The 15,693-nt window shown below is 38.3% G+C and overlaps 1 protein-coding gene across 3 annotated transcripts; it reads right to left on the bottom strand.

Annotated features, from left to right (window-relative positions):
• On the bottom strand, nt 1-13,169 carry LOC125266263. Of its 3 annotated transcripts, XM_048186771.1 has the most exons (9): nt 12,767-13,169; nt 11,509-11,604; nt 3,518-3,838; nt 3,108-3,419; nt 2,938-3,024; nt 1,361-1,450; nt 1,098-1,126; nt 683-754; nt 1-520 (listed from the first exon to the last, which is right to left on the bottom strand). In XM_048186771.1, the coding sequence occupies exons 1-9, from the start codon at nt 12,825-12,827 to the stop codon at nt 416-418; spliced, it is 1,173 nt and encodes a 390-aa protein (XP_048042728.1). In that variant the 5' UTR covers nt 12,828-13,169; the 3' UTR covers nt 1-415. The 3 variants fall into 3 exon arrangements, with proteins under 3 accessions (XP_048042728.1, XP_048042729.1, XP_048042730.1); XM_048186772.1 differs by lacking the exons at nt 11,509-11,604; nt 12,767-13,169 and adding an exon at nt 11,109-11,424; XM_048186773.1 differs by lacking the exons at nt 1-520; nt 683-754; nt 1,098-1,126; nt 1,361-1,450 and adding an exon at nt 1,464-2,801.
• Between the last annotated feature and the right edge of the window lie 2,524 nt (nt 13,170-15,693).

The raw sequence follows: 15,693 nt of genomic DNA, 5'->3' as shown, positions 1-15,693 counted from the left end.
TTTGACATAGACTATTTTATTAATGACAAATAAAATATAATTTTACAATCACTGCTGAAAGCAGCTGCTCAAACGGTTCAAACACCAAATTATCATTCCTGACATACTGTGATAAACACTTACATCATCAAGCTTTGCCTGTTCTCATAATAAGCCAAGAAAATACACGATTTAATGAGAATGATCTAAGAGAGTAAAACTGTCCTCATTTTCTAGACTTTGTGCACGTCTGCAGACCCTGAATTAATAATAAAGACACTAGCATTAACTGATCAACAAGCAGACAGAAACTGTACAATAACATGCTGAACTGAGCAAAATAAATCAGAGCATCACTTGGGTTTGTTTGTTAATATTTAAAAGACAATTATATTAGATTCATTTTCCTCTGCTCGTGTGGTTTTTGTATAATTATTCAACTGTTCTTGTTCACAGAGGCATAAAGTTCACTGCAGTTTTCTGGAGCTCCAACTTTTGCTCCTCTGATGGAGGAATACGTCACTTTATCATCACAGTGAACCTGAATGAACATCACAGTTATTGTTTCAACACAGTTATTACAGCATGATGTTTGAGCTCAATTCAACACAGAACTTTTGAAGAACTGCATAGAAGAATAAAAGCGATATACTGTAGGTCATGCTGAGAGAAGCTGGACAACATCAAGGAAGTGTTTGCTCACCTTCTTCTTTTTGCCTTGGCTTTTACTGCACACAGTGACCTCAGTGTAAGTCACATGATCATCTGTCTGCTCCTAAATATCAATGGAAATATGACAAACCAAACGATTAAAGGCTGATCCGTCACTACTATTTTACACAGGTGCTGCAGATGTTTCAGGTAAAATATGTGTAAAATATACCACAGTAACTGTGGTAATATGTAACAGTAGGATGGAAATATTGTGTCAGTGGTTCCATCATATTTGAACTTATCTGTGACTTTAGACCAGAAACAGTATGGATACAGTACACTAACTTGTCTAATCTAATTAATAAAATCTAATCTGACTAATAAGAGTGTCATATTTCAGGGTCAGTCCTCTGTGGAGAAGAGCTCAAACATTAATAACTCATGGATCAACCTGCAATACTCACCACAGAGTCATCAGTCCTTCTTCTGTTATCTGAAACATGATGTAACGGGAATATTTATGATCAAACAATCTCTAATGCAGATGATAATCAGTTTTTAAAAGAGTCTAGAAGAATTCTAGTGCTGTAAAATAGAAACATTATTTTATTAACTCACTGATTTCTCTTCACTTAGAGGAAATCTGTCTAAATTACACATTTATTTATTCAGGTGTTTCTGGCTTTTTGTCTGTTGTTACAAAATATGAGAAACTCTGAAAACTCACCTGCTCTTTTTTTAAGAATCACCCAGAGAATTAGAGCAAGAAGGAGAACAGCGAATGCAGCGCCAACAATCCCAATCACTGAGAGAGAGACTATAGAGACACATTCAGCATTACTGCAAATATATAAAAACAACTACTACTAATAAAATGATAAATTACACATTTAATAACATAATTATCCATATTTATCATGAAGTAAATTGATGCTTGTGATGAGGATTTTATAGAAAGTTCAGTAAGTTTATTACAGCAGTGATGGTCCTCTGAGATACTGGTGTCACTTCACAGTTCAGCAGCTATGAAGTATTTATTATCTTAAAGTTTATACAAAAAATTGTACAGTGTACAAAAGAATTGTCTGAGCAACAACACTGCAACTGTCATGTCCTTGGGCTGATCTGTCTGTTTTTCCTGTCTGTCATGTGTTTGTTGTTGTCGTCTGGAGCACATGTTTGCGCTGTCATTGTGGCGTTTTTCCCCGCCCCCTTGTTATTCCATTCATCACCTCGTTATTGTTTCACTCTTTCCACCTGTTCTGCATCAATTAAGTCTTTTAGTCTCCTATTTAATCACCAGGAGGTTGAGCTCCTAACATCTCAGTTGGCTGATCTAAGTGCCCAGCTCCAGGACCTCTGCAGGGAGACTTCAGCTAACAGAACAGATGCCACTACTTTTATTTTTCCCTCCCCGTCGAGAGCAAGAACCTCACGCTAACAACCCGCCGCCTTATGATGCTAACCATAACTCTTGAGCGTTTTTGGCTCAATGCTCCCCGGTTTTTGCCCTATAGCCTCGTCGGTATGCGGTGGAACAGACCAAGGTCGCTTATGTATTAACCCTGCTGACAGGAAAGGCCCGTGACCGGGGAACATCGGTCTGGGAGGCTCATGCTTCTTTTTCTGCTTCCTTTTTGAAGGGCTCCATAATGAGATGATCAAGCTATTCGACCGGTCTGCCCGGGGTGAGGAAGCAGTGGCTCAGCTGGCACGGCTACATGAAGGAAAACATTCAGTGACTGAGTTTGCAATTGAATTCCTTCTGTGACTGGAACGCAGCATCAGGCAGAGTTATGTTTCGTGCTGGACTTAATGAGGACATCCAAGATTGCTACCCACGAGATCCCAAGTGGCTTCGATGAACTGGTTGACTTAGCTCTCCGTGTGGAGAGTCGCCTTCGTTTTCGACACCAGCGCTTCCTCTGGAGGTTGGGATAGCTTACTAGTGAAACCACTCCAGTTTGGCCCTCGCCTTCTCCAGTTGACCCTGAACCCATTCAGTAGCGTTCAGCTGCGTCCCTGTCCTGCGTACAGAGATTGCAGTCCTCCTGATGAAGGATGCAATAAAGCCTGTTCCTCTGGCCGAGATGAAGTCAGGGTTTTACATCCCATACTTTATAGTACCCAAAACGTTAATTTTGGATCTGCATGTCTTGAATCAGGCCCTTTACAGGATGAATGTTAGTTCAGATGCAACATACTGTACAAAATGACAATCATAATTTAATTGGTCAACACACAAGATAACTCTAGCATTATGCACAGTAAAGCACTGATGTGAGAAAGACAGTGATGATGTACCTTTAGTTTCTGGTGTCTTTATAGTTGAGGGATCCTGAGAGTTTGTGGTGTGGACTGGAATCACTGCTGTCGTTGAATCATCTTGAGCTGTAAAGGATGAATGTTAGTTCAGATGATTCACACTGTAGAATAATACAATCATATTTTGATCAGCTAACAGAGACTCTAACCTGAATACTTGACAGTGTATCTGACTGAGGTCTTGTTTTGATTTCTGTGAGTAAGCCGACATCTCCACTCTCTGTTGTCATCTTCCTTCAGGAGTGTTGTAGTCAGATTGATGATACAGAGTCCTGAAGCTGATATTTGATATCTGGAGTCTGTCTTCAGATCAACATCAGACTGATTCACCCACAACAGATGAATTTCCCCAGAACGGGCCCAACGATCACAAGATTCTCCATCATATGAATACAACTGACAGGAGAGAGTCACAGAGCGACCTGGACTGATCTCAGTCTGTGAGGATGATGATGATGAAACTGAACACAAGACACAAATCACATTACAGACTTTAGTCTGAAGAGTTTAAAGAGAGGATTGGGAACTTTTTAAATTAACCACATAATCATAAAATTACCATGAAGAACATGCAGATAAACATGTGCATCAGTTCCTTGTTGTTTGTCATTCACATATTGTTGGCAGCTGTAAAATCCAGGATCTTCTTTTGTGACGTTCTTGATGTTCAGAGAGCAGTCAGACCCCAGACTCAGTCTCTCATGTCTCTCTGTGTCTTTCTTCTTTTTCCCTAAAGTAATCAGTTCAACTGCTACTGAATGTCTGAATCTGTTATAGATCCATGTAGTTGAGTTGCAGTCAGAAAGAGCATTATTACAGCGCAGACGGACATCTTCACCAGAACTGATGAACACATGAGCATCATTCACTCCACTGGTACCTGAAACACAAGTACATTTGAGTGATCATTATGGTATATATTACAGTATTTCACAATTGCTAAAACACATTTCTTGAAACCATCACTCATTTTCTCAAAACATTAAACACAAATCCAATCTTCAAACTAATTTCACAAAACTTCTGACTCTTATGGCAAAATCAAACAAAGCTTTCAGATCATACACACAAACAATATATAAACACTACAGATCATTCATTAGACACTACATAAAAAAATGGAAAACACTACATCCAGAACATGAGGTTACAGAAAAAAAAGTATATTGTAACACAGTAAACACATTTTGCCATTACATAAAATGTATAGAAATCACAAGTAATGTGAATTTAAAGTATACTGTATGTACTGCAAGTACAGTATTATATTCAATATTATATAGTATTGAATGTCTGTATATACAGTACTTACATACTGCAAACATACAGCAGTCTAAATGCAAATGACTAAAAGGTCAAAGAAAACTCTAAATGAAAAGCATGATACAGTACACAAAAAAAAAAAAAAAAAAAGTTCAGAGTCAGTGAGAGATTCATTCTGCTTCAGCGTCACGTCTTCATGTTGGGTCCGGCCTAAATCACGTCAAGTCATCTTTATTTCAAATGCAATTTATACTACACAGATACTAGTCTAGTCTAGTCTAGTATAGTATAGTCTAGTATAGTCTAGTATAGTATAGTATAGTCTAGTATAGTATAGTATAGTATAGTATAGTATAGTCTAGTATAGTATAGTATATTATAGTATAGTCTAGTATAGTATAGTATAGTCAAAGCAGCTTTACAGTGATAACAGGTACATGATGATCAGTAATGCAAAGAGGGTTCATTTTGGCTGTACAGCTCTAAAAGAAAATAGTGTCATTGTTCAGCTGAAGTCAGTTCAGTGTTGATTCACTTACATTGTAAAGACCATCAATTATTATTTAAATGACTGTAATTATTTTCCTCTATAAAGCAGTTCTGCAGAAAACAGAGATGTCATCATATAGGCTAGCTTAGTTCAGTTCTCATCCTATAATGTCAGTACTGTCAGATCAATAATATTGTTGAATATTATTGAATATTGTTGAGGACATTTTCCACATCACAGGCAATGTCGTCTCTTGCCAGGCAAAGGGAAAAACCTGTGCCGGATCCAGCCTTGACAGCCTTGTCTCCACACCCCTTGCTCTTTCTCCTCATCATCCTCTTACACATACTCTTCCTCCTCTACTTTTCAGATTGTTTCCATCTATCGTTGGTATCATCATTCAGCACCTGTGTCACCTGTGCACTCTGAACTGACCTATATTTTATACAGTTGATTTGATCACTTCATTAGAAATAAGTGTGAATAATTTTGAGTCATTGTGTTTAAAGGATGACAGCTGTGCTGTAGTTGTGTTTAACTTTTGCCACATGTATTTACCATTTTGCAACACAGTGCAAAATGTGTTTTAGTGAGTAAGAATGTGTTTAGAGTTTTGCAAAAAGAGTGGATGAGATTTGCAAACAGTGTCTTAACTATCTGAACTTGTTTAAGGTTTTGTCTACAAAGTGACTGATTCGACAAATGGGTTTAGGCCACTGAGCATTGGGTTCAGAGAATGGGGTTTAGTGTTTTAGCAATTGTGAAATACTGTAATACATGAAAATATAAACCATATCAGCATAAAAAGCAGAAGATTCATACAGTCTTTTCCTCACTTAATGCAAACACACTCTCCAGAATAAACTGTTTTTCTTCATCAGAGAGCTGTTCAGATCACTCACACACTCTTACAGTTTTTTTCAATTGCTAACATACTTTTGTCCAAACTTTAGTCACATTTTCAAAACTCTAAACACATTTAGCAGATCATCCGTCTGTTGTGGCCATACCATTAACACAATTCATCTTGTTTTCACACAAAATGCAATCAATTAACACGTTTCTAAAATGCTTACATTTTCTTTTCATATAAGCTTACCTCATACCAAAATCATGGATCTTTCTCATCTTATTTGCAAATGCTTACAGTTTTTTTAAATTGCTAACAAGCGTTTAGCAATACTTAAAGTACTTTTTCTAAACTCTTAACACAGCGACACACAAACATCACACAGTTAGCCAAATAGTTAATTTTCTGCCCAAAACCATATTTTGTTATATAAACACAAACTCTACATTTCAAAACGCTAAAAACCTTTTTCAACATATACTAACTCTATCAAAACACAGCAAACCTGATTCAAAATCGAGTTGTTCTGTCAAAACATAGCACTAGTTTTCTATTCAACATGAACATATAAAGAGTTTCGTTGCAAAACGAGATAACTCCGTTTTTAACATTTTTGTCAAAACATGTTTATTATTATGTTATCATGTTATTATTTTGTTTTATGGTGCTACTTAGCTGTATTTTTTAAGTTATGAAGGTTTAAATCAAAACAAACCAACTGCAGTTGAATTGATATTAATTGGAATGCACAACCAAAAAACAAGATTTTTGAAAAGTTAAAAAAACGGAGTTATCTCGTTTTGCAACGAAACTCTTCATATAGTCAATCAAAGTGCAATGACTGTCAAAATACTAACAGTTGATGGCATTATGAAAAATGCATTACTTGCCATGTTTCGGTTCTAACTGGAGAAAATATGAAATCTATTGTTTTTATAATTCAGTTTCCTTTTACTACAGTAATAGTATAATGCATGTAAGCCATTCTACATGTTTGGTTGAGTGTTGAATGTGTGCATTCTTGGCAACAGAAGTGAGTCATTATTTTATAGAACGTGCAGTAGAAAAAAAGAAGAAGAAAGTAACAGAATTGCTCAGGGCAGCTACTGGTCAGATGAGTCCCTTATGCAGAACTTCAGTGTCCCCTTGGTTGAAATCTCTTTCTCTTTACATGAAGCTTTTACTGAAATGAAAACATGAAAACATGAAATTGCTGCCATTGATCAACAACAAATCCAACAGACATGGCCTTTGGTTACTGTTGAAGCTTTTTTCCACCACAGAATAAAAAAAAAGTATAAAAGGTAATTGTGACTTTTTATCTCACAATTCTATTTTTTTTTTTTTTTTTTTTTTTTGCAATTGTGAATATACATCTCACAATTCTGACTTTTTCCCTTCAGAATTGTGATATATAAACTATTGAGTTTAAAAAGTCAGAATTGTGAGACAAAAAGACATAATTACCTTTTTTACAGTTTTTTTCAATTGCTAACATAATTTTGTCTATTCTGTAGTCACATTTTCAAAACTCTAAACACATTTTGCAGAACATCCGTCTGTTGTGGCCATACCATTAACACAATTCATGTCGTTTTCACACGAAATGCAGTCAATTAACACATTTCTTAAATGCTTAAATTTTATTTTCATGTAAGCTTACCTCATACCAAAATTATGGATCTTTCTCATCTTATTTGCAAATGCTTAAAGACAGCAAGTCAGAAATGAAGACCTAATGTTCCAATCTTTAAATATAGGATAACACCTATACTTTTGCAACAACAGCAGCTCAAAAGTATTGAAAAAATATATAAAACAAATACTGAAACAATTGATAAGCATTTTTAATTAGCAGATCACTGAAATATTGAGAAATAGCAGATTCCAGTCTCAGTTGGAGGCAAAGTCAGGTGTTCAATTTCTTTCCATTACATGGACACACACAGTAAAATAGGACTCTTTGAATTGGATTTGTTCAGCGGATGAAGAACAACACAGAGGAGCAGAGAGAAAATAATATCTGGGTGAGGGAGAGGAATAGATGAAGGAGGAAAAGAGAAGTTGGATCAGGACAAGGGAGAAGAAGAGGTAGAGGAGAGGAGGAAGAATGTGTGCTGGATTGTGCATCTCTGTTTTTTCACCTATGAAAGCTTATTTCTGCCATGAATAGAAAATAAAAAAGGTAATTATGTCTTTTTATCTCACAATTCTGACTTTTTAAACTCAATTCCTATAGTTTATATATCACAATTCTGAGGAAAAAAAGTCAGAATTGTGAGATGTAAACTCACAATTACAAAATAATAAATAAATAGAATTGTGAGATAAAAAGTCACAATTACGTTTTATACTTTTTTTTATTCTGTGGCGGAAAAAAAGCTTCAACAGTAACCAAAGACCACGTATGCTGGATTTGTTGTTGATCAATGGGAGCAATTTCATGTTTTCATTTCAGTAAAAGCTTCATGTAAAGCTTTTACTACAACGATTCCACTACCACTATTCCATATATGCAGAATATGTGGTCTGCGTAGGGCACTAGCTACCAAGGGGACACCATCCCATCCTCTATGGGGGCAACATCAACACCACACACCCCCAGAAAGAGATTTCAACCAAGGGGGCAACTGAAGTTCTGCATAGGGGACTCATCTGACCAGTAGCTGCCCTGAGCAATTCTGTTACTTTCTTCTTCTTCTCCTTTTCTACTGCACATTCTATAAAATAATGACTCACTTCTGTTGCCAAGAATGCACACATTCAACACTCAACCAAAAATATAGAATGGCTTACATGCATTACTCTATTACTGCAGTAAAAGGAAACTGAATTATAAAAACGATGGATTTCATATTTTCTCCAGTTAGAACCGAAACATGACAAGTAATGCAGTTTTCATAATGTCATCAACTGTTAGTATTTTGACAGTCATTGCGCTTTGATTGACTATATGTTCATGTTGGATAGAAAACTAGTGTTAGTGTTTGACAGAACGACTCGATTTTGAATCAGGTTTGCTGTGTTTTGATAGAGTTAGTTTGTGTTGAAAAAGGTTTTTAGCATTTTGAGATGTAGAGTTTGTGTTTATATAACAAAATATGGTTTTGGGCAGAAAATTAACTATTTGGCTAATTGTGTGATGTAGGTGCGTTGCTGTGTTAAGAGTTTAGAAAAAGTACTTTAAGTATTGCTAAACGCTTGTTAGAAATTGAAAAAAACTGTATTTTCTATTCATGGCAGAAATAGGCTTAGGTTCCACGTGTAAGTGAATTCTTCCTCCTCTCCCATACCTCTTCTTCTCCCTTGTCCTGATCCAACTTCTCTTTTCCTCCTTCATCTATTCTTCTCCCTTACCCAGATATTATTTTCTCTCTGCTCCTCTGTTTTGTTCTTCATCCACACTGAACAAATCCAATTCAGAGTCTTATTTTACTGTGTGTGTCCATGTAATGGAAAGAAGTTCAACCCCTGACTATTCCTCCAACTGAGACTGGAATCTGCTATTTCTCAATATTTCAGTGATCTGCTAATTAAAAATGCTTATCAATTGTTTCAGTATTTGTTTTATATATTTTTTTTCAATACTTTTGAGCTGCTGTTGTTGCAGAATTAGAGGTTTTATCCTATATTTAAAGATTGGAACATTAGGTCTTCATTTCTGACTTGCTGTGTTTAAGCATTTGCAAATAAGATGAGAAAGATCCATGATTTTGGTATGAGGTAAGCTTATATGAAAAGAAAATTTAAGCATTTAAGAAATGTGTTAATTGATTGCATTTTGTGTGAAAACGACATGAATTGTGTTAATGGTATGGCCACAACAGACGGATGTTCTGCTAAATGTGTTTAGAGTTTTGAAAATGTACTAAAGAATGGACAAATGTATGTTAGCAATTGAAAAAAACTGTAAACACAGCATGTCAGAAATGAAGACCCAATGTTCCAATCTTTAAATATAGGATAAAACCTTTAGTTTTGCAACAACAGCAGTACTGGAAAAGTACTGGAAAAAAATATATAAAACAAATACTGAAACAATTGATAAGCATTTTTAATTAGCAGATCACTGAAATATTGAGAAATAGCAGATTCCAGTCTCAGTTGGAGGAATAGTCAGGGGTTGAACTTCTTTCCATTACATGGACACACACAGTAAAATAGGACTCTGAATTGGATTTGTTCAGTGTGGATGAAGAACAAAACAGAGGAGCAGAGAGAAAATAATATCTGGGTAAGGGAGAAGAATAGATGAAGGAGGAAAGGAGAAGTTGGATCAGGACAAGGGAGAAGAAGAGGTATGGGAGAGGAGGAAGAATTCACTTACACGTGGAACCTATGAAAGCTTATTTCTGCCATGAATAGAAAATAAAAAAAGGTAATTATGTCTTTTTATCTCATAACTCTGACTTTTTAAACTCAATAGTTTATATATCACAATTCTGAGGGGAAAAAGTCAGAATTGTGAGATGTATATTCACAATTGCAAAATAAATTAAAAAAAAAAAAAAAATAGAATTGTGAGATAAAAAGTCACAATTACCTTTTATACTTTTTTTTATTCTGTGGTGGAAAAAAAGCTTCAACAGTAACCAAAGGCCATGTCTGTTGGATTTGTTGTTGATCAATGGCAGCAATTTCATGTTTTCATTTCAGTAAAAGCTTCATGTAAAGCTTTTACTACAACGATTCCACTACCACTGTTCCCTATATGCAGAATATGTGGTCTGCGTAGGGCACTAGCTACCAAGGGGACACCATCCCACCCTCTATGGGGGCAACATCAACACCACACACCCAACCCCAGAAAGAGATTTCAACCAAAGGGGACACTGAAGTTCTGCATAGGGGACTCATCTGACCAGTAGCTGCACACATTCAACACTCAACAAAAATGTAGAATGGCGTACATGCATTACTCTATTACTGCAGTAAAAGGAAACTGAATTTTAAAAACAATGGATTTCATATTTTCTGCAGGTAGAACTGAAACATGACAAGTAATGCAGTTTTCATAATGCCATAACTAACAGTTGTTAGTATTTTGACAGTCATTGCACAATGATTGACTATTTTGTTCATGTTGGATAGAAAACTAGTGCTATGTTTTGACAGAACGACTCGATTTTGAATCAGGTTTTCTGTGTTTTGAGTTAGTATGTGTTGAAAAAGGTTTTTAGCATTTTGAAATGTAGAGTTTGTGTTTATTTAACAAAATATGGTTTTGGGCAGAAATTAACTATTTGGCTAACTGTGTGATGTTTGTGTGTTGCTGTGTTAAGAGTTTAGAAAAAGTACTTTAAGTATTGGTAAATGCTTGTTAGCAATTGAAAAAAAAAAAAAACTGTAATATGAAGATAATGTTGATCATCAGATGTTTGAGTGTGACTCTATGTCCAGTTTCAGGAATAATACACTATATGTATCAATACACAACTCTGAGATCACAACTTGAATGTGTGCAAGAATAAACTGATCATGTTCAAATGAACTCTTTCCCAAACTAACTCCACTAAATGTCTTTAGAGAAAGTACAGATTTCTTTACCTGTGAGAAGTGAGCAGAGAATGATCAGTCCCAGCAGACACAGATCACACTTATCAGACATTTTCTGTTTCTGTCAGTCTTCCTCTTCATTATACGCTCACAACTCTTTCTCTAAACATCATCAGCTCCTCCTGTGTTTGTTAACTTCCTCTGATCTGAGCGAATGAGTGTTTCAATCCGGCTACAGTTGATATATAGTGACGCTGTGCCAGTGCATGATGGAGAAGTGTTGCTTCACAGCTCTCTTATTAATATCTACTCTAATTCTTTTGTGTTGATTTACAGTACACTTTTACTGTAATAGGAACTGTCCCTCAAGAGCATCTTATGGTGACGTGTTCAATAATAAGAGCTCAGGCAGTTTTAACTTCAGTTTTTGTTTCAGTGTGCTCGACTCTACCTTGATTTTGTCCTTGTAAAGTCACTCTTTCTGCACCAGGTGTGCTTCCATTCTCTGCGCTGTTACCTGCGTCTCCCGCAAGTTCTTCTCCAGCTCCTAAACATACATTCACACACACACACACACACACACACACAGTCCACTGTCAGGTGACAAACACCTCAACAGGTTAAATCTTCCCTCTAGAGAGCGAGTGCTGACTGTTACCAGTGTTGTGTTGAATGATTCACTGTCTAACCACCATAACCACTAACCTAAGAGGAACAGATTTGACACGACACTGGTTGAGAAACATGTTCTTCAGAATGAGAAGTGCGACTGTAAACCACACTGTCACCCACATTTGGTCTGAACTGAACTTATAGACTCATGAATTCCAAAACAGTTTTAAAGTTTTTCAAAGTAATTATTAACATCATCTCCAGCTTGGTCAAACAAAAATCATTTGCACACACTACATGAGCATCTAGAGAAGATATTAAGTGTCTTCATGGAGTGTTTATACACATCGATTATAACATGCTGCTTTACTCTCTCCAGCCCTGAGAAAATATACCAGATCAAAGCTCCTATATTAACACTGCCAATGCCAAATGCAAGTACATCTCTTGCAATGAGCTTCATGATGTATTTATGTTTTCAAATAATGTGGCTTGTTAGTTTCCAGTTTATGTTTCAATGTGCTGTAGTCACTTAAAAAGCACTTAAAATGAATGTCTGCAAAAAGATCCAGTCCACACCGATCTGAGAAAGCAGTGGCAGGTAAATATATCACAAATAAAACGAATATATGAGCAGTGTGCTGTGATCTCTGACTCCATTGTGGGATAAACTAGAGTCAGTGCAGTGGTTCTCAACCAGGAGACTCAAGATGACTTAAAAAGATTTCAAGATGTAAACTGACATAATATTTCTTATTTTAATTAATTCTCTAAACAACTGTTATTTATTTAAGCTTGGAGCACCTGGATATATGAGAGAATATAAAAAGTGTGATTTATAAAGCCAGAAAAGTCAATAAAATTAATACAATTTAATAATGGAAATTTAATAGAATTAATATAGTTAATAGAATTTTTACTTCATGCTGAAAAAAGCATCTGTGAGTAACTTTGCCTCAGATTTTTGACACATTATGACAAATTTCAGTGCATTCAAGAATAAAACTGTATTAACCAAATAGTATTTTTTTTAAATATATGTTCACATCATACAGATCTTTTTTGATATATAATAGATCATAAACATATTTCTTTACCTGTGAGAAGTGAGCAGAGAATGATCAGTCCCAGCAGACACAGATCACACTTATCAGACATTTTCTGTTTCTGTCAGTCTTCCTCTTCATTATACGCTCACAACTCTTTCTCTAAACATCATCAGCTCCTCCTGTGTTTGTTAACTTCCTCTGATCTGACCGAATGAGTGTTTAAATCCGGCTACAGTTGATATATAATGACGCTGTGCCAGTGCATGATGGAGAAGTGTTGCTTCACAGCTCTCTTATTAATATCCACTCTAATTCTTTTGTGTTGATTTACAGTACACTTTTACTGTAATAGGAACTGTCCCTCAAGAGCATCTTATGGTGACGTGTTCAATAATAAGAGCTCAGGCAGTTTTAACCTACAATCATTCTGTAAACACCTCAACAGGTTAAATCTTCCATCTAGAGAGTGAGTGCTGACTGTTACCACCATAACCACTAACCTAAGAGGAACAGATTTGACACAACACTGGTTGTGAAACATGTTCTTCAGAAGTGCTACTGTAAACCACACTGTCACCCACATTTGTTCTGAACACAACTTATAATTCCAAAACAGTTAACAATTATTAAAAATGAGTTTCCGCAAGAAGATCAAGTCCACACCGATCTGAGAAAGCAGTGGCAGGTAAATATAAATTCCAAATAAAATGAATATATGAGCAGTGTGCTGCGATCTCTGACTCCATTGTGGGACAAACTAGAGTCAGAGCAGTGGTTCCCTTTCGAAAGGGAACTCCACTCTGCGTTTGCCAGAACGCATTAGGGAACGTCATGTGACTCAGGTGTCGAAAGCACTATCCAACAACTCCAATTCCTATTGGCCGGCGACAGCCCATGACGTCATACGGCGCGACCCGGAAGTATAAAGGGGGCGCCTGGAGAGACAGTCTCCATCTATAGTCTTGAGGGACTGTTCTGTAGGCAGGCAAGCTGAAGCATGGCAAGGAAACGTAGAGTCTCGTTTCCTGTTCTCAGGGAACCATGGTTACATATGTAACCTGAGACATTCCCTTTCGAAAGGGAACTCCACTCTGCGTTTGCCAGAACGCATTGGGGAACGATATACCCACGCCGCCATGCCTGCCTCTGAGCCTCGGCTCGAGGCGGGCCAGAGTCTCCCGGCTGTCTGGGCCCAGAATCGGACCTGAGCGGTATGCATTTCTTAAACGCTGCTGAGCGCGCCCTCGCTTCCCTGAACTTTCCGACTACCGCCTCAACGGAGCCGCTGAAAAGCTCAGATGGCGAGACCGGGGCATCGAGGAGAGAGCCCTTCTCTTTCTCCCCAATGTCCACCATGTTTAACCACAGATGCCTCTCCGTGGCCACCATAGCCGCCATCGATCTGCCAATCGAGGCGGCCGTCTGCTTGGTGGCCCGGAGAGCGAGATCTGTGGTCTGGCGCAACTCAGCCACCGCTTCAGGGGACAAACCTTGCCCCTGATCCAGGTCCTTCAGCAGGTCAGCCTGGTACGCTTGTAACACCGCCATAGTGTGTAAAGCAGCACCAGCCTGGCCTGCAGCAGCATACGCTCTGCCGTTCAGACGAGATGTCATCTTAAGGGGGTCTGGACGGCAGAACTGGAGCTTTAAGTGACGTCATACGGCGCAACCCGGAAGTATAAAGGGGGCGCCTGGAGAGCAGTCTCAGTCTCCATCTATAGTCTTGAGGGACTGTTCTGTAGGCAGGCAACCTGAAGCATGGCAAGGAAACGCAGAGTCTCTTCCCTGTTCTCAGGGAACCATGGTTACATACGTAACCTGAGACGTTCCCTTTCGAAAGGGAACTCCACTCTGCGTTTGCCAGAATGCATTGGGGAACGATATACCCACGCCGCCATGCTGGAGGGTAGTGCCTGCCAAAAAAAATATGGCTGAGACAAAGGCCTCAAAGCAGTTCTCAAACTGCCCAGCAACTCCCCCTCGGGTCACACCAGGCTGTCAGTGACAGCATTCCCTTTGGCCAACAGCCCAAGCTGAACTTCCCAAAGGCTTCTATCTTTCTCTTTTAACAAATAGAGCCTAAAGAAAACGCTAAGGCATCCGGAACCCAATTTTCTGTAAGAAAAGTGGTCCCTTTAAGGAAATGTGGCCAAGGAACCAAAGGGAACCTCGACCAGTCACTCTTGAGGGGGAACAGGGTCACCCTCATTGCCACCAGGGAGGCCGACCTGGTCTTCTCGGGGGACAAACTCAGTTCAGGCCAACCCTGTCTGAATACAGAGCCTCTAAAACGCATTCTTCAAGAAGATAGTAGGTAAGAGTGACTGCAGAAAGGCAGAAACCAGCTCAGACCCACGCGTAGAGACGGGCATCCTGGAGAGCAGAACTCAGCTGAGTGCTATGAACTCTCATATCAAGGGGAGATAATCCGCTCAACCTAGGATCTACCCAGTGCTTAATTAACGCACTGAGGAGGCTGTGCGCTGAAAACCCTGAAAAGGGGAGCACAAACCAGCCTGGGGGCTGATTCTTAAGACGGGGCCTGATCAAGGCCTAGCCATCATAATCAGCTTAGGGAGCTAAGCACTATTACAAACCCAACCCCAAAGGGGAAGCGCAGAGCTCACCTAACAGGTAGACTATGCCAAGAGCACATACTCACGGAGGCCCAAGAGGGGCTTACAACATGACAACAGTTTTATATATATAAAAACAGAAGTAAACTTCAGAAAGTGGCCTATCTTTGGTAAAGTCATTCTGAACATCTGTCTAAGCCGGCGGCAGACAGACAACTTCCATGGCAGCAACAGAAAGCTGCAAAGTGCTCTTATGATAATCCACCCAACACAATCCGACAAGCAGTGTACTCAGTAAAAGCACCTTTTACTCTTTAAGCAAGAGGAGTACAACGTACGCCAACACGTATTAAGGAAGGCCTGGAAGGCCTATAACCTCAACAGACACGTGGCATCAGC

This window comes from Megalobrama amblycephala, linkage group LG4 (genome assembly GCF_018812025.1).
Source record: "Megalobrama amblycephala isolate DHTTF-2021 linkage group LG4, ASM1881202v1, whole genome shotgun sequence".
Classification (NCBI taxonomy): Eukaryota; Metazoa; Chordata; class Actinopteri; order Cypriniformes; family Xenocyprididae; genus Megalobrama; species Megalobrama amblycephala.
Note: the sequence above shows the minus strand (reverse complement) of the source record. Positions and strands in the feature narration are given on the sequence as shown.